Source organism: Nerophis ophidion, linkage group LG12 (genome assembly GCF_033978795.1).
Source record: "Nerophis ophidion isolate RoL-2023_Sa linkage group LG12, RoL_Noph_v1.0, whole genome shotgun sequence".
NCBI classification, from domain to species: Eukaryota; Metazoa; Chordata; class Actinopteri; order Syngnathiformes; family Syngnathidae; genus Nerophis; species Nerophis ophidion.
In genome coordinates this window covers 1893519-1913484 of record NC_084622.1, presented here as the reverse complement: position 1 = coordinate 1913484, position 19966 = coordinate 1893519, and the positions used below count along the sequence as shown (strand labels likewise).

At 40.0% G+C, this 19966-nt stretch overlaps 1 protein-coding gene across 1 annotated transcript in view; it reads left to right on the top strand.

Annotated features, from left to right (window-relative positions):
* The window catches only part of LOC133562879 (reelin-like), a 304500-nt gene that overhangs the window by 36267 nt on the left and 248267 nt on the right, over nucleotides 1–19966 (top strand). The window contains 1 exon segment of the mRNA XM_061916689.1: nucleotides 12989–13096. Coding sequence (XP_061772673.1) covers nucleotides 12989–13096 — 108 coding nt within the window.

The following is a 19966-nucleotide window of genomic DNA, read 5'->3' as shown; positions in this document are numbered from 1 at the left end:
GCCTACTGCCCTTGTGCACCTGAGATTGGCTAATGCACCCCCTGTGGCTCCGTAAGGGACAAGCGGTAGGAAATGGATTGGATGGAACTTTAGTTATCAGAGTTCTGGTTAGAGGTTTTTTCACAGGACACATTTCCGGCGTTGTTGCACTAGTGCAGTGGTTCTCAAACTTTTTTTTGTCATCCCCCACTTCGGACAAGGGTGAGTGTTCAAGCCCCACCTGCCCCCATCGCCCGAACAGAACGCTAATGCCAAGTTTAACATTTTCAAATTTATTGAACATTAAGTAACATTCAAATTGTATACATTCAAACTCAATAACATAAAATAACATCTAGTTCAATAATAAATAAAATAACTGTGCAGCTGTGGTATAACTTGCATCAACTTCAATAATAAATAAAATAACTACTCTGACAGTTTTCTTTGAAAGAAATCAAGTGTCTTATTGACGTGATTGGGGTGTGTGGTCTCGAGGTGTCTCTTTAATTTGTTGGGTCACATGCTGTCTGCTGCTAGTGGTTTTAGACACAGAACACACAGGGGTCTCTCCTGCCCCCACCACCGTTGCCGTGAATCCAAAAGCAAGATACCCTTCATCATATTTTTTTGGTTGGCTTTTTGGTTGATTAAGCCCGTCAGATTTTTGTTTCTCTGCAGGCTCTGGCTCCACGACCTTTGAGGTGCGAGTCACAAATTTATCAATTTTGTGTAATTGTGGTCTACACATTAGCCTGCTACCCATCCGCGTGAAAGATTGTTCTGCTTAGCCCCGCCCCCATTAGTTACTGTTGCTATGTCGGTCAAACTTTCTCTCCTACCTAAAAATTTAAAGCCTATAGGAAAAATAAGTAATTTACATTTATTTATGTAATGGATTTCACAGACAGAATCTCAAAGTGATTTACAGTGTGTATAGAAAATGAAAGCATAGTAAAAAAACTAAAAAATCTAAGAATATAATAAAAAAAATTAAAAAAAATTAAGTGAATTGTCCTCCTGTTCCTCGCGCCCCACCTGTCATGTCTTTATTCCCCGAGTGGGGCCCGCCCCACACTTTGAGAAACGCTGCACTAGTGAGCCATGGATGAGGAGATACTGCTCCGTTATTGATTGAAGTAAAGTCTGAATGTCATTAAAACAGTTAGCTCCATCTTTTGACACTTCTTCCACTCCCGTCCTTGCACGCTACACCGCTACAACAAAGATGACGGGGAGAAGACTCTGTCAGAGGTGAGCCACGTAAATAAGCTCAAGCAACTGTCAGAAAGCGACTTGAAGTTGGTCTGTAAAACATCATCCATGCAACATTTTGACCTAAGAACCACCGTTACATGTTATGTAGACCACAAGGAAGTGTTTTATTTTAATTTTTTCAATACTAATAATATGATCTTTATAATCCGGTGCTTTTGAAAATAGACCAGACTAGGCCCGCTCATCGGCAGTGCACCCTATGGACCTGAAAATACGGTACTACATGTATGATACGGAACTGACTATGACATACTCAATAAAAAACTATCAAAGGCAGCATGGAAAGATATTACATATGGGTGTGGCGGTATTGTTTAAAATGAATTTCTCTCTCCAAAATATACAGGTGTAACTCATAATACTGGTATACCGCCCAGACCTCCAACACACACACACTGGTGTGTGTATATAAGTGTGCTAATGTGTTCTGTGAGCACACAGAACGTGCCAATGTGTTGAATAAGTGTGTTGGCCATCACTGACTCCGATTCCTTCATCCTTATCCAACTCGGCCCGGTTAGCAGTAGTAAAAAAAGGAAGTATGGACAAGAATGTTAAAAGCAACCATCAAGTGTGTGTGTGTGTGTGTGTGTGTGTGTGTGTGTGTGTGTGTGTGTGTGTGTGTGTGTGTGTGTGTGTGTGTGTGTGTGTGGATGAATAGCACCCCCACAGCGTTTTGGATTTGATTGATTGAATTCCATGTGTGAGATGGGTGTTAAGCATAGGCCTGTTTCTAAATAATTTAAGTCTAGTATGTGTATTGATCTGGTAGCGCTGCTCTCCACAGGCATCACCATTACCCCCATGACCGCCTTTTCATTTATTTTTTTCCTCGATGGTAAGTAACCTTGTGCTCCGAGCTTTGCTGCCGTTATGCCTGCACATCAAACAGAGCAGCGTCTCTGCTACGAGGGAGAGGAAAGTGCAAAGGGGAGCTCTCTTTTTTTTCCGCCGTATTTCCTCAAATGTGAAATAGACCGATATAGAAAGGGTAAAAACGGTAAAAGAAAAATCCTTTGTGTGTGCGGTGAACATACAATGTGTGTGTCTCTGGAGAGTAATGGAGTGTGTGTAACCTTGATGATGCAGGTCAATGAAAAAGTGCAGATGAGTGTATGGAGGCTGAGGAAGCCATGGCTGTCAGCCCATTCAATCCAGTCCTACACTACATTAAATACAGTGTACCATGGCCTTGGATCAATGCAAGTCAGGTAAACACTGCCGATGTGTCTCAGTACACTAAGTTGCAATTTGCTGAATAGATCATTTGTGCGAGACAGAAGCAAAAAAGGCAAACAAGTGTGTATGCACAGTACACACATTGTCATTGCGACTTTCAACGAGAATTTCCCTTGCATTCAGTGGATATGGTGGTGGTAGAGGTTGGATCATACCTAAAATGAAACGTCTTAGCAGAATACCAGTCTTAGCTGCCATATCTGACCAATATTTGGAGAAATTTCCCCAAAATAGCTCGAGAGCTCAATCATAGGAGACCATTTTAAAAGTTAAAGTTAAAAAGTCACAATGATTGTCACACAATCACTGTGTATGGTGAAATTATCCTCTGCATTTGACCCACCCCCATGTACACCCCCTGGGAGGTGAGGGGAGCAGCGAGCAGCAGTCGATGCCGTGCTCAGGAATCAGTTGGTGATTTTAGGTTGCTCATACAATCTCAATAGGAATTTAGTTTTAAAAGAAGACTAAAACTGGTGTGCGACCAGCTAACTTTGATCTGAAAACATTTCCTATTGAGATCAAATATATCTGGAATATTGCGATGAGGTGGCGACTTGTCCAGGGTGTACGCCGCCTTCCGCCTGAATGCAGCTGCGATAGGCTCCAGCACCCCCGGTGACCCCAAAAGGGACAAGCGGTAGAAAATGGATTGATGGAATTGTTGTAGCTGCACAAGACTATGTATTTTTCCACTGCATGGACATAACTCGTCCTCCAGTGAGTCTCAAACCACTTAGGTCGAAACTACGATTTATGTCGTTAACAGGAGTGCATTTTAATTTTAAAATGGAATTAATTATAGTCACTTGTTTCTTTGCCAAAAATGTCACAAAGTATCCCGCTTACAGTAAGCCAAACAGCACAGAGACAAACCTCAAAACTTCTGGAACAAAGTCATTTGGAGTTATGAGACCAAAATTTTACTTTTTGGCCACTCAACCATGCAGCCCATTTTATCTTCAAGTGCCTCCTTATTGTGCATCTTGAAACAGCCACACCACCACTTTTCAGAGAGCAATGTATTTCAGTTAAAGTTATTTGTGGATTCTTCTTTGCATCTCAAACATTTTTTCTGGCAGTTGTGGCTGAAAACTTTGCCGTTTACATGAATTCCTCATTTCCCACTTCTTAATCAGTGTTTGAACACTGCTGATTGGCATTCTCAATTCCTTGGATATCTTTTTACACCCCTTTCCTGTTTTATGCAGTTCAATTACCTTTTCTCGCAGATCCTTTGACAATTCTCTTACCTTCCCCATGACTCAGAATCCAGAAACATCTGTGCAGCACTGGATGAAAGATGCAATGGTCTGTCAGAAGCCCAAAAACTCACTGACCTTTTATACACACACATTAATTACAAACAAATTGGTGAGGATTGGAACCTTGATTAACCATTCAAACCTGTTTGTGTCAACTTTTGTGAATGTTATATAATCAAAGTTACTGGGGTATGAAAACTTTGATCACTTTTGATTTTGCATTGATTGGAATCAGACGACAGTACTGCTGACAACTTCCACGATTTTGCATTGTGTCCAATACCACATGAAAGTAGTTGGTTTATTTGTCCAGCCTCCATACTCCTTTTTATAGACTTTACAAGAAATGCATTGGCGGCAAACTCTGTGACTTACTAACTTGTTTGTGCTGGTTTCGAGACTCTTATTTTGGTACCGCAGGCAGAATAGAGCAGCACTTTAATTGTGAAGACAGGAACTGTGCGGTCCGTCTTTAAGCTTTTGACGTGAGGTACGGTTGAAATAAAACTGTTAGGTCTTCTTTTCCTTCACACTGATCTGGCAGTCGCCAGCATCATTTCACAAGACCCTCGGGTGCTCTGATTGTCAATCAAATGACGAAAGTGACATCATAGTGAAGATTTATGATGATTTTTAGGTCTATTTTTTCAATACCTGGCTGGTGGTCAACTGCCACACCCTCTGCGATCAAAGTAATGGGCACCCTTGCTATATAGTATACTTTATTTTTGGGCAATGCCAAATATAATAGTAAATGTAATGTTTTATTTTGTAGTTAAAAAAAAAAAAAAAAATCTGGACAGATTTTTCATAGTCAAAAAAGCAATTTATATTGAAGATGACTGTTTATTTTAGGTTGTGTAATTTTTTTTATTTCGGTGTGGCGCATTTGGGAGAGCAACCTGAGGGTTCCTGGTTCAACCCCCACCTTCTACCAACCTCGTCACGTCCGTTGTGTCCTTAAGCAAGACACATCACCCTTGCTCCTGATGGGTCTTGGTTAGGGCCTTCCTTGCATGGCAGCTCCCACCATCAGTGTGTGAATGTGTGTATGAATGTGGAAATAGTGTCAAAGCGCTTTGAGTACCTTGAAGTTGGAAAAGCGCTTTACAAGTATAACCCATTTACCATTTAAATTATTCTGGAATACTGTTTTTTTTTTTTTCCTTAACAGTGTGGCACTGATCAGCCTTTGAAATGTTTAAATGTTGGTCATATTAATAGAAACAACAAAAAGCAGTGCCGAACTTAAGTAAACAGTACCAAAGCTTTTTATTGTGGTATCATCATGCGCGTATCAGCGTAACTGGTGACTGCCAAGCAAGCGGAGGAAAAAAAAGACAGAAAAGACTTGCTCAATTTACAAAGTAGACCTTATTTTCATGGCAGTACGTCTGTGACGAGGGAGCATTTAAAGTAGAGGCTTGTCGTACATCTGGAGGATGAGGTCTCCAGAGGCTGGAACATACTCTCCCGAGCTTGCATCCTCTTCGATAGCGTCTTGTATGATTTATAGTCCTTTGGTGGGGGGGTGCCAGGCTTGTAATTCTCTTCCAAAACATTAAGAGGCAGTGTCTCCTGAAGGAGCAAACACAACTCTCAGTTGACGTCTTGCAAAGAGTGATGACAACCACAACATTGACATCTTTGCCAACACTGGAACTAATCATTCCCAATCATCAGTTTACGTTTAATGGACAGTTTACTCATGAAGCACAGGAAAATATGTTTGAAGATGGACTGTGCAACTTTTGAACAAGTTGCAGCAGAGGACGTTATTAGTATTTGCAACGCTATTAGGATGTTATGGACATAGGACAAGAGAGAGCTAGCATTTAAATGTAAATACAACCATTAATAACTATTGTAAGTTAAAGTGCTGTTAATATTTATGGTCGTGTTATTAGTGTTCAGAACGCACGTTTGCTTGAAAGATGATTGACGGAGAACAAGGAAGTGTTGTTTGTGTACAAGATAGAATGTGTTCTCATTCCTCCAGGTCATCGTCATCTCTGGGCATTCAAACAATCTCCACCAGAATGTTTAATTTGTCTTACTAGACCAGGGGTCGGGAACCTTTTTGTCTGAGAGAGCCAAGAAGCCAAATATTTTAAAATGTATTTCCCTCAGAGCCATATAATATTTATTTTTTAACACTGAACACAACTAAACGTGTGCATTTTTAAGTAAGACCAACATTTCCAGAGTATAATAGGTCTCTTATTCTTTGTAATAACATTGTTATTCTGAAGCTAACTGTGGAGGGGGCGTGGCCTGCGGGCCTGCAGCGAAGCGGGGTGTGCCACGACTGGCCTCGAAATCAGCGACAGGTGCGTAGACAACCCACATAGGCCTTGTTATCTAATCACCTGTCGCTCTGTTATAAGCAGCAGCCAGGAAGAGAGACAGGGTTGGAGCTGGAGCCAGAGTGTGAGCGAGAACGAAAGAGAAAAAGACAATTGCTGGAAAGCAATTGAGAGACTTATTGAAAAATAAAAAAAATATCGTAACCCTGAAACAGGCTTTCATGTCGGTGCTTGGTGGTCTGAAGAACCCCCAGGAGGGCAAGCCCTGAAAAAAAATAAATAAAGTGCGGTAGAAAAAAGGATGGATGGATTCAAATGCATGAGCATATTTTGAACGTTATTTTTAACACTTTGATTAGAAGTGGAATTAGTCATTACTTATTGTGTTAAGCAGTGTTAGCTCAGATTTATCCGAGAGCCAGATGCAGTCATCAAAAGAGCCACATCTGGCTCTAGAGCCATAGGTTCCCTACCCCTGTACTAGACCAAGGGAAGAACTGCTTGTTTGCATTTAAACACTTTCTCACTACGACAGGGCGAAATCATCCTTGCACAGGCACACCTGTCTGGTTTTTGGAGTATAAATATCTGCGGTTTTGCAGCCACTGGACTAGATCTGACCAATCTAAGTCTATGAGCATAAACTAATGAAGCCTACTTGGATGAGCGCCGAAACGTTTTCTAAGTCAAACCAAACATCCCAGTTGCGATTGAGTAAATGCCCTGAGATAAGAAGGAAAATGTCGGAATTTAACCTGTTCGCACAAGATTGGCAAGAAGAAATGAGAATAGTGTCGTTTGACTTCTTTAGGACGAAGCAACACGAAAATCTAAAAAATGACTAAGTAATTATTTTGTTCTGAAAACCGAGGTATAAATTACACAATATCCATTTTCATGAAACATGTTGATGACTTGCTTTACTTCATACAATAATTTGTTCATATCATGCACAATGTCTTCTCTCATGCGCTCGGGGATCCGCTTCAAAAACTGATCAACCACAGCTGTACTAGGATTTTGGAAGGCGCAGGCAAGGCTTGCAAGAAGGTACACAGGGGTTTTCACAGATAATGTGATGCGAGAGTATACACCATGCTTGATTTTTCTTGGTAAGGTAATTGGCTTTTTAGCAAGCGAGCTAGCTAACATATTGTAATAAAGTTGTGGGAAAATAGCTTAAACTATCATTTAGCTAAAGTCCGCCAGCTACACTTTGTCCGTATATATTACCCCTTGCTTTTATTTTGGAGCTTACTTTGGACTGAACAGGAAGTCAATGAGTGCATGTTTATTTGTGGTATAACTAAACAGTAGATGTTGCTAAAGTCCTTTCAAGCTGTTTTGAGATAATGATGAAACTAATAATACAACACATTGTCCTATAAATGACCTCTTTCACTCTCGGTGTGTCGACAAAAGTAGTCCACAATGTGTGTCGAGAAGAAAATGTGGACCAGAACTTGCTGAGTTTGTGGGTGTGTTGTCGGGGAAGACTTAAACAGGTCCAATGTATTTTGGTCGATCCAGGCTTATGCCAAGGGTCCACATCTACTTTTTGATAAGCGCATGACTTTGCAATTTCTTATTCTTATAGCCAGACCTGATAGTTTTGGCTGAAACATGACAACCTCTGAGGAAGGAAACAGTTGTAGCCGAAGCTGTTAGATATGGAAATGAACACACAAGAATAACAAATTGCATACTTTTTTAAAAAGCCAATGAACCTCTTTGGATTGCATGAATACCATGATTGGAAAAAGGTGTTTACAGGTCTCAAAAGGTTTCAGAATCTTTGCTATTACGAGGCGGTATAGCTCTGGTGGGTAGAGTGTCCGTGCAAGCAACTTGAGGGATGCAGGTTCGATCCCCGCTTCCGCCATCCTAGTCACTGCTGTTGTGTCCTTGGGCAATACATTTTACTCACCTGCTCTCAGTGCCATCCACATTGGTTTAAATGTAACTTAGATATTGGGTTTAACTATGTAAAGCACGTTGAGTCACTAGAGAAAAAGCGCTATGAATACCATTTAATGCACTTCACTTAACTGCTACTTCTGGGTTAGTCCAGGAATATTGCCTGCATGTACAGTACAGGCCATAACTTTAGACACACCTTCTCCTCATTCAATGCATTTTCTTTATTTTCATGACTATTTACATGGTAGATTGTCATTGAAGGCATCAAAACTATGAATGAACACATGGAGTTATGTACTTAACTAAAACGCCTTTGCTCTAATTACTGCTTTTCACCTCTTGCCATTCTCTCGATGAGCTTCAAGCACACCTATGAAGTGAACCATTTCAGGTGACTACCTCTTGAAGCTCATCGAGAGAATGCTTAGAGTGTGCACAGCAGTAATCAGAGCAAAGGGTGGCTATTTTGAAGAAACTAGAACAGGGGTAGGGAACCTATGGCTCTAGAGCCAGATGTGGCTCTTTTGATGACTGCATCTGGCTCTCTGATAAATCTGAGCTGACGTTGCTTAACACGATAAGAAATGAATAATTCCACTTGTAATCACAGTGTTAAAAATAATGTTAAAATTATAAAACATTCTCATGCATTTTTAATCCATCCATCCGTTTTCTACCGCACCTGTTCAAGAAGTTGCGTTAATGGTAAGAAGTTATTTATTTATTATTGGTTAGTGTGGGGCTTGCCCTCCTGGGGGTTCTTCAGACCACCAAGCACCGACATGAGAGCCTGTTTCAGGGTTACAGTATTGTTTTATTTTTCAGTAAGTCTCTCAGTTGCTTTCCAGCAATAGTATTTCCAGCCCCAACCCAGTCTCTCCTCCTGGCTGCTGCTTATAACAGAACGACAGGTGATCAGATAACAAGGCCCAGGTGAGCCATCTACACACCTGTCGCTGCAGGCCCGCAGGCCACGCCCCTCCACAGTTAGCTTCAGAATAACAATGTTATTACAAAGAAAAAGAGACTTGTTATACTCTAGAAATGTTGGTCTTACTTAAAAATGTACGTGTTTAGTTGTGTTCTGTGTTAAAAAAAAATATTATATGGCTCTTACGGAAATATATTTTAAAATATTTGGCTTTTTGGCTCTCTCAGCCAAAAAGGTTCCCGACCCCTGAACTAGAATATAAAACATTTTTTTCAGTTATTTCACCTTTTTTTAACTACATAACTCTACATGTGTTCATTCATAGTTTTGATGTGACAATCTACAATGTAAATAGTCATGAAAATAAAGAAAACACATTGAATGAGGTGTGTCCAAACTTTTGGCCTGTACTGTATACGTAGTAACTTTAAGTCATTGGAACAATGATGAGATGATAGTCTTGCTTGTTAAAAATTCACAAAAACACAGGATATTCATGCACACGCAGACATTGAGGGCCGTGTGTGAGGACATGTGCATGGAGTCACCCAGACCCAGGCAGGGTGGGAGTCTAGCCCACACAGGCTGCTTGCTTGCTTGCCCCAGGATCCCACTTACAAACACACCAACCCCTGAAGAATGAGCACCCTGAGACCCAGCTGACATGTTGCCATTCAATACAAAAACACACCAACACAAATGCAGAGGGGGATTCCAGGAGATAAAAATACAGAACCACTGCCTCTACCATTGCTAACACAGGGTTTTTTTTTTTGCAATAAAATGCAACTTTTGGGAGTGGGTTTTCCTCGCGGCTACAGACTGCTCCCCCATTCGACTCTTGTCTGGCTGTAAGCTGTCCAGCAGCACCGTGGTCACGTCACTCAGGGTCTTTGTTTACAGGGTGGATCAATAGTTAACTTGCTGCGGGTTACACTAAGCAGGATAATAAACCTCTGGCTGAATTCTGCCTTGATGCTTTTTGCGGTGACCTGAAATGGCCCGGGTCAGAACCAAGAGCTTGTTGTTTTCAGCCTGGTATCAACGCATCAGGATTTATTGCTTACTCTCTGAGAGAATGAAATAGTATAAATACATTGCCAAAACCAAATTGAAAATCAAGCCATGTTTCCACCATGCAGTACAGTTCAGCCTAACCCTTATCTGACTTGTGTTTTTATTGGGGCTGCGTGGGTGGGATAGTAATCGTTGGCCACATAGTCCTGTGACGTTAGCAGCGTGATGCAGTCTATGGCAGCAGGCTGTGTTCTTTCTTGTTGAGTACAAGTTTGGATTAAACCTATTTATGCGATGAAGTAGACACGCGGCCCATTAAAACTTTTTTTTTTTAGACCTTAAATGACCGTAAGTCTTGAACTATAGAAAGTATTTCTATGGTTGAAATTTGCGCTTTTTCAGAGCAGCCAGCCCCAAGGCATGTGTCAGGAACAGATGCGGAAATACATTTTCACAACACTTTTCTTCATAAAAGTGATAATGTACCATATTGTAGGTGTTTATTACCCTTTGCATTCATATGTTGCTGTTTATTACATTTTTGTTGTGTTTTGCTTGATTGTAAAAGATGTCTATGGAAGAGTTGGTCTGAGAAGTAAAAGAGGAGCGATGTTCATGTTTATATTCAGTGTTTGATTGTTCATATCAAAGATCTATCCATCTATTAATTAGGGCTGCAAATCTTTGGGTGTCCCACGATTCGATTCAATATCGATTCTTGGGGTCACGATTCTATTATATATAGTTTTTTCCCGACTCAACGCGATTCTCGATTGAAAAACGATATTTTTCCGATTCAAAAGGACTCTGTATTCATTCAACCATTATTCTACCAACCGGTATAGCTCGGTTGGTAGAGTGGCCGTGCCAGCAACTTGAGGGTTGCAGGTTCGATTCCCGCTTCAGCCATCCTAGTCACTGCAGTTGTGTCCTTGGGCAAGACACTTTACCCACCTGCTCCCAGTGCCACCCACACTGCTTTAAATGTAACTTAAATATTGGCTTTCACTCACTATGTAAAGCGCTTTGAGTCACTTGAGAAAAGCGCTATATAAATATAATTCACCTCACTTCACTTCACTTCACTTCACTTCAATACATAGATTTCAGCAGGATCTACCCCAGTCTGCTGACATGCTAGCAGAGTAGTAGATTTTTGTAAAAAAAAAAGCTTTTATAATTATAAAGGACAATGTTTTATCAACTGATTGCAATAATGTAAATTTGTTTTAACTATTAAAGGAAGCAAAAATATGACTTATTTTATCTTTGTGAAAACATTGGACACAGTGTGTTGTCAAGCTTATGAGATGCCATGCAAGTGTAAGCCACTGTGACACTATTGTTCTTTTTTATTATTTTTATAAATGTCTAATGATAATGTCAATGAGGGATTTTTAATCACTGCTATGCTGAAATTATAACTAATATTGATACTGTTGTTGATAATATTCATTTTTGTTTCATTACTTTTGGTTTGTTCTGTGTGGTGTTTGTGTCTCCTCTCAATTGCTCTGTTTATTGCAGTTCTGAGTGTTGCTGGCTCAGGTTTGCTTTTGGAATTGGATTGCATTGTTATGGTATTGCTGCGTATTGTTTTGTTGGATTGGTTAAAAAAAAAAAAAAAAAATTGATTCAAAAAAAAAATGGGAATCGATTCTTAATCGCACAACGTGAGAATCGCAATTCTTATTTTAATCAAGTTTTTCCCACACTCCTACTATCCATCTAATATTGGAAATATCACTTTATTTATTTTCATGTACATTTAGCAACCATTCTCCCGAATTTCTACCGATTTCCACCCGGACAACAATATTGGGGGCGTGCCTTTCAGGCACTACCTTTAACGTTCCCTACAACCTGTGGTCACGTATGCTTTTCCTCCATACTCTCAGAGTGCCGGCCCCGTCGCATAATATTTGCGGCTTTTACACACACACACAAGTGAATGCAATGCATGCATACTTGGTCAACAGCCATACAGGTCACACTGAGGGTGGCCGTATAAACAACACTGTTACAAATATGCGCCACACTGTGAACCCACACCAAACAAGAATGACAAACACATTTTGGGAGAACATCTGCACCGTAACACAACATAAACACAACAAAGCCCTTGCAGCACTAACTCTTTCGGGAAACATCCTGCAAACTGAGCAATAATTAACGTTTTATTACATGCACTTTCTTTTACTACTTCAAGGTTTGAATGTTTGAGTCATTCGTTATTTTATTTTCAAATTCATTATTAGCCGGTGGGAAAATGTTATTTTAATATTTACCTCAGAAGGCTGCAAATAGAAAAGAGGCATTACATTTTTATTTAAATTTTATTTGATAGGCCTTTGATATTTTTGTATTATTAGTATTTGAAACTGGATTTTGCATGTCTCTATAAAGTTATATAAACCTTACTTGTTCAATACTCAATGCAAAACTTGTTTGGGTCCCTATTAAAAGGTTCATTTGTTCAACCTTGGCCCGCGGCTTTGTTCAGTTTTAAAATTTTGGCCCACTCTATTTGAATTTGACACCCCTGTTAGAGATGATCTTGGACTAACTTTTTTGGAGAAGTGACCCTGACAAAATAAATAGACCAATCTATGGAATGTGCACTGTGGAGTGTGATGGTTCTCTGAAGTCTGCTCCCAGTCCTTAGCTTTCTGGAAATGTGGCCCCTGAAACAATTTAATTGAATATCCCTTGTCTGGCTCTTTCCTTATGGTACCTGAACTAACTGAAAACCAAACTAAACAGCTTCAGTACAATTGAGCACAAGTGTGTTTAGGCACTTTCACACCTGTCATGCTGCCTAGTCTCCCACCACTTGAAGGGTATTTGTTCACAGTTAATGGTCATGTTGGCTGTATTTTCCATTTTTAAAATGTGTGCTTAATAGCAGCAGGATATCAACAAACACCTCCACACTAGCAGCTCACACATGAAATGATCTAACAAATAAGGCTTGCAATGCCTCATCAATTTATTATTTAACTGTGTTTGTATCTGCTAAAATAAACAATATAACAATGTTCTTCTCTCCTTAGTAACCATCTCTACCAGCGTCTCCTTTGATGGTCTGTTGGTGACCGGCCTCTACACCTCCACACCCGTCCAGTCGGCTCCCATTCCTGCGCCAGTTGCCTTTGGCTTTGGTAAGTCTTCACCGGACGTGACCCTCAGCATTGATCCCAGAGCCAACAGAAGCATTGCATTGCATGCTCAACTTGAACCCAGACCCTCCCCTCTGGATTGCACCATTGTGTTGGGACTGATGAAGTTCCATGGTGTTCACGGCCCAGCTCAGTGATCCACATCCTTTCCCAGAATAAGTTTAAGACCACTTCCCCACTCCTGTTTTGACAGGCCATGATGGATGAAGAGTGGAAATAATATGACTATAACCAGACGATTTTAATGTCATCTTTGAGTGAAAAAAGGTTTCTGTCTGAGTAAAAAATGAAACCGGATTTTGGAGAAAACACTTGGGCAAGGAAAAAACAAATACATGAAAGTAAATCAGACAAATGCTCAGTCATTGAGGTCAATGTGTACATTAGTATATCTGCCTCACTTACACCTTAAAGGGGAATTGCACTTTTTTTTGGAATTTTCCCTATCACACTTTTAATTTTCCTGAAGGAATCAATAAAGTACTATCTATCTTAGAGCTGGGCAATATTGCCTTTTTTTAATATCTCTATTTTTAGCCCATGTCGCGATACAGCATATATATCTCCATATTTTTCCTTAGCCTTGAATGAACACTTGATGCATATAATCACAGCAGTATGATGATTCTATGTGTCTACATACTGCATTAATATATGCTACTTTTAAACTTTCATGCAGAGAAGAAATCACAACTAAGTCAATTGACCAAAACTGTATGTATTATACAGTTATTAGCTGGTGACTTTTCAAATGATGCTACATATTAGCAGTAATGTTACTTCTGGTAGCAACGCTTGTGCCCCACACTTGACAAATTAAAGTTGTCTATTCGACATATTCCCACTCAAAGCTGAACCACCGCCAGACGATGGACCCCCTGCTGTTTTTCTTTGGAATGAATTCTTCCTTCATTTGTTACCAGATTCACACCTTCTTTCTCTCGTATTACCACTCCACTAGCATCACAGCTAATGTTAGCCATGCTGCTACCTCTCTGCTCAGCGAGGCCGTATGATCCAACAGTATGTAACCTATGTAAGGGCGGTATGGCTTGGTTGGTAGAGCGGCCGTGCCAGCAAGTTAATGGTTGCAGGTTCGATCCCCGCTTCCGCCATCCTAGTCACTGTCGTTGTGTCCTTGGGCAAGACACTTTACCCACCTGCTCCCAGTGCCACCCACAATGGTTTAAATGTAAAAATTAGATATTGGGTTTCACTATGTAAAGCGCTTTGAGTCACTAGAGAAAAAGTGCTATATAAATATAATTCACTTCACTAAGAAGGTGTGCTTGTTTTATCTCTCTGTGAGAAGGAGAGACAAGAAAGAGTGAGACACATGCAGTTTAATGCCCGCAGCTAAAAACAACAACGTGAGAACGTATATTCAAATATCTCGATATAGTCATTTTCTATATTGCACAGGGACAAACCCGCGATACATGGCGTATATTGATATCGTTTAGCCCTAGTCTATCTACATCAGTCATTATAAAAGACATGACGGATTAATTTTTTTCATGCATTCTACCTCGTAAATAAACAATAAAAGACCGTTTAAAGCAGTGCATTTTGCAGTGAAAATGCTGCTAAAAGCAGCTTTTTTTTTGCAGTTCTGTATTTATCTGTGGGTGAGCAGGATTATGTCATGTTGTGACTGGGTGAATGTATGTTCAAGAAGTTTTTTCGGGTTAATTTTTTTTCTTTTTTTCTTTTTTTTTTTTTTTTTTTTCTTTGTCGTGAAAAAGGGAGTTTTTTTGGGTTGGTGCACTGAATGTAAGTATATCTTGTGTTTTTGTTGATTTAATAAAAAATATATAAAAAAAAATATAAAAAATTTAAATAAATAAAAAATAATAATAATAAAAAAATGTTCTGCGGCCCGGTGGTTGGGGACCACTGATCTAGACCACAAGTAATTGTTTTAAATGTAGATGATTATAATTGATTAATTTAATTGTTTTTTTTTTGGCTTCACGGTGGCAGAGGGGTTAGTGCGTATACCTCACAATACAAAGTTCCTGCAGTCCTGGGTTCAAATCCAGACTAGGGATCTTTCTGTTTGGAGTTTGCATGTTCTCCCCGTGAATGCGTGGGTTCCCTCCGGGTACTCCGGCTTCCTCCCACTTCCAAAGACATGCACCTGGGGATATGCCCCTCCCACCTCCAAAGACATGCACCTGGGATAGGCCCCTCCCACCTCCAAAGACATGCACCTGGGGATAGGTTGATTGGCAACACTAAATGGTCCCTAGTGTGTGAATGTTGTCTGTTTATCTGTGTTGGCCCTGTGATGAGGTAGCGACTTGTCCAGGGTGTACCTCGCCTTCCGCCCGATTGTAGCTGAGATAGGCGCCAGCGCCCCCCGCCACCCCAAAAGGGAATAAGCGGTAGAAAATGGATGGATTATAATTGTAGGTTACCCTTTAAGTAATGTACACATTGAATAGCCCGTATGAAATATTTCCGCATAAAGAGAAAAAGGATGCTCAAACTGGGATGAGGCTCTGTCTATAAACTAGTGGGGGACTGGTTCACAGAATCCACAGTTCAATGTCACCAGTTTGTGGTCACAATTTTCGGTTCAGTTTCGTGTACAGTGTTGTTCTTTTTAACACCCCAAAACAATATATTTCAATAATCCACCATTACCATGTTTAACTCAATTATGTCATATAAAGTTACAGAGCTGCCCAGCCTAAGCTCGATACTTAACGTTATTAATGTTTAAGTAAAGTTCTGTGCTGTTGAGATTCTTGGGATAGCTTGCAGATAACTCCTAAACGTTGATTTAAAGAGAATATACACATAATTGCTCATTTTATATATAACTGCAGTATATTGTCAAAAAAGATGTTCCATTTATGTTTATTTTTATTCTATCCATCCATCCATCCATCCATCCATCCATTTTCTACCGCTTATTCCCTTTCGGGGTCGCGGGGGGCGCTGGCGCCTATCTCAGCTACAATCGGGCGGAAGGCAGGGTACACCCTGGACAAGTCGCCACCTCATCGCAGGGCCAACACAGATAGACAGACAACATTAACACTCACATTCACACACTAGGGCCAATTTAGCGTTGCCAATCAACCTATCCCCAGGTGCATGTCTTTGGATGTGGGAGGAAACCGGAGTACCCGGAGGGAACCCACGCATTCACGGGGAGAACATGCAAACTCCACACAGAAAGATCCCGAGCCTGGATTTGAACCCAGGACTGCGGGAACTTCGTATTGTGAGGCAGACGCACTAACCCCTCTTCCACCGTGAATAACTGTACAAAATGCACCAGTCGGTGAGCTTGTTGAACACGTTCACAAAGAACTTATACACACACTGAAATCTTTTCACCAAATTATTTTGCTTTTAAAAAAAAAAGGGATTTTCTTTAAAAATAACTAAACAAAAAAGACACATTTTTAGAAAAAACACCATTTTGCATGATTTATGTTTTTTTTTCCCTTTTTCTTGTGCTTCTTTGTTAGTGTTTGTCTTTGTAATGTATGTGTTTCAATGGCTTTGTTATTATTGTTTGAAATATTGGTTTGTACTGTAAAAGTTAAAGTACCCATGATAGTCACACACACACACTAGGTGTGGCAAAATTATTCTTTGCATTTGACCCATCACCCTTGATCACCCCCTGGGAGGTGAGGGGAGCAGTGAGCAGCAGCGGTGGCCACGACCGGGAATCATTTTTGTTGATTTAACCTCCAATTCCAACCCTTGATCCTGAGTGCCAATCAGGGAGGTAATGATATACCAGTTACTATGGTCATCTAAATAGTTACTATGGTCAGCTAATTAGTTACTATGGTCATCTAATTAGTTACTATGGTCATCTAATTAGTTACTATGGTCATCTAATTAGTTACTATGGTCATCTAATTAGTTACTATGGTCATCTAATTAGTTACTATGGTCATCTAATTAGTTACTATGGTCATCTAATTAGTTACTATGGTCATCTACGTCACAGCAGCTCAGACGAGGCACCAAGCAGTTTGGGTGGGAAGCGTTTCCACAGACGCGGAAGGAGCTTTTCACAACAAAGTTCTAAAGCTTGGTGATATCATATTGTAGGTGGGTTTATGTTCTACCCTTTGCGTTCATATTTCACTGTTTGTTGCATTTTTGTTGCGTTTCACTTGATTGTAAAATATGTCGATCGAAAGGGGGTGTGACGCTCATAATTCCATTATGTTTTTTAAGGCGGTCTGCCATAACGTTTTCAGCATTCAATCAGACATTATTGTGAAGCTTTGTATTGGTGTTCATAAAAATAGATATATTGGCCCCCAGACACATTTTTTTTTTGTCTAAATGTGGCCCCAAAGTCAAAATAATTGCCCAGGCCTGATCTACATCAACAATATGATTTACCTGAGAAGCTGGACAGGACAAAAAAACAATTTGTCCTTAATTTTTCGTGCATATGATCAGGACTACACTCACATGCTAGTAAACAAACAAAAAAAAAACATTATCCGAACAACACACTTTTTTCTTAAACCATTCTATCCCTAAAAGCAACCATCAAAAAGGCCTTGAAGAGGAATTACAATCCAGACAATAACTTTTACACTGTTTACTCTTGGTTTCACTGGTAATGCATTCAAACAAGTGCAGTGATACATCTGAGTTCCCTAAAAGCCTATTAAAATATTTATAATCTATTTCATTAGGTGGAAGAGAGTTCAACCCGGTACAATTTGGCGGGGTGTCTAATCTTTAAAAAAATAAAATAAAAAAGCTTACATAAAGAGAAAGTTTGCTCAAAGAAAACTGCTGACGTGGTTGTGAGTGTAAGAGAGCCAGAGATGAATGCTTTGAAGAGCAAGATATGGAGCAGGACTGTCATGATTCGCATTGTTGTTGTGACAAGTATTAAGTGATCTGAGGGGGCCGAGAAGGTCACGCAACGCAACGAGGGACTTTTCCAACCCTAATGTTTAGCGTCTGAGAAGGGGTGTGGCTCTAATCCCCCTTAATGGAGCCATGCAAGGGACACACACACACACACACACACACACTTCAATAAAGACAGACATGCCCGCACTCCAGCTGTGTGCAGATGTTTGACAAGCATGTGGCTGACAGATGCATCACTACATGAATATGAACATGAACAGTGAAACATTATTTCCCGTATTAAATTTTATGGCCTAAATCAGGGGTCGGCAAATCAAAACATTGAAAGAGCCATATTGGACCAAAAATACAAAAATAAAAATTAAAAACCTCATATCAATGTTGTAATGAAGGCAACACACGATGTACATTTCTACATTAGTTATATTAATAATAAGAATAATAATACATTTTATTTGGTATGGTACTTTTCAGAGTACTCAAAGACTCTTTACGGGATAAATTAAAATATAAAGCAATCCAACCCAACCCAATCCACTTTATTTATATAGCACATTTAAACAACAATAACGTTTCCAAAGTGCTGCACAGCCATGTTAAAAACAATTGTAAAAAAAATAAAAAATAAAAATATATATATATTATGCTCCACCAATGACTGAATAAAAACAAAAAATAAATAAAAATAAAACCAATAAAAACAATATAAAAACAAAAAAAATTAAAAACTATTTTAAAGGGTAAACTCAATTAAAACAGTAAAATAGAAAACACAGAGGAGGACCACACAACTCACGTAGTGTTAAAAGCCAAAGAATAAAAGTGGGTCTTAAGACGAGACTTAAAACACTCCACTGTGGAAGCAGTTTGAACATGGAGCGGCAGAGTGTTCCAGAGCTTAGGGCCGACCACAGAGAAGGCCCTGTCTCCCCTGGTCTTAAGTCTGGTCTTGGGCACCACGAGCTGGAACTGGCTCTCGGACCTCAGAGCGCGCGCAGGGATGTAAATTTGGATAAGGTCCGAGATATATTGAGGTGCCAGTCCATGTAAAGATTTAAAAACAAACAGCAATGTTTTAAAATCAATTCTAAAATGAACAGGGAGCCAGTGCAAACTCTGAAGAATTGGGGTTCTATGCTGGCGTGTCCTGGCCCCTGTTAAAAGTCCTGCTGCCGCGTTCTGGACTAACTGCAACCGGGAGAGAGCTTTTTGCCTAATGCCAGCATAAAGTGCATTGCAGTAGTCCAGGCCACTTGAAATAAAAGCATGTACGACTTGTTCAAAAAGGTTAAAAGATAAAAACGGTTTAACCTTTACTAAAAGACGAAGGTGATAAAAACACGATTTTAAAACGCCATTGGAGTTGTTTGTCTAGTTTAAAATTGCTGTCTATAGTGACGCCAAGGCTGCTGACTTTGGGACGCACATCATTTTGCAATGGTCCCAAAGCAGTTGAAAGTAATAATATAAAATACAGTACATTGTAAAAACCTAATACCGGACATTTACAAAACAGGACATTACAAGAAACAGAACACTAATCACTGGTTAAAAGCAGATCTGAAGAGGTGTGTTTTGTGAAGGCTTTTGAAGGTCTGAGCAGTCACGGATGGGTTTAGGGAGAGGGTTCCAGAGGGTGGGAGCAGCGATGGAGAATGTTCTATCGACCCAGGTCCTGAGCTTGGTTCTGAGTGGTGGGGAGAGGAGGTTGGCATCAGAAGAGTGGAGGCTGCGTGAAGGGTTATGGCGGTGAAGCAGGTTGGTGAGGTAGCAGCAAACTATTATCTAAGGCTGACGCAAACCTTCGTTGACAGAAATGTTGTATTTTAATTTTTATTCTACACATTTTTGCGACATTGGAAATTGTTAATAAAATCAAGGCCTCTCAAAGGAAGAGATACCTTCTGGAAATTACTGGCTCAGAATGGCCGAAGGTCTAGATGTGTGTGTCCAAGTTAAAGGAAACTTCATGCTGTCTTC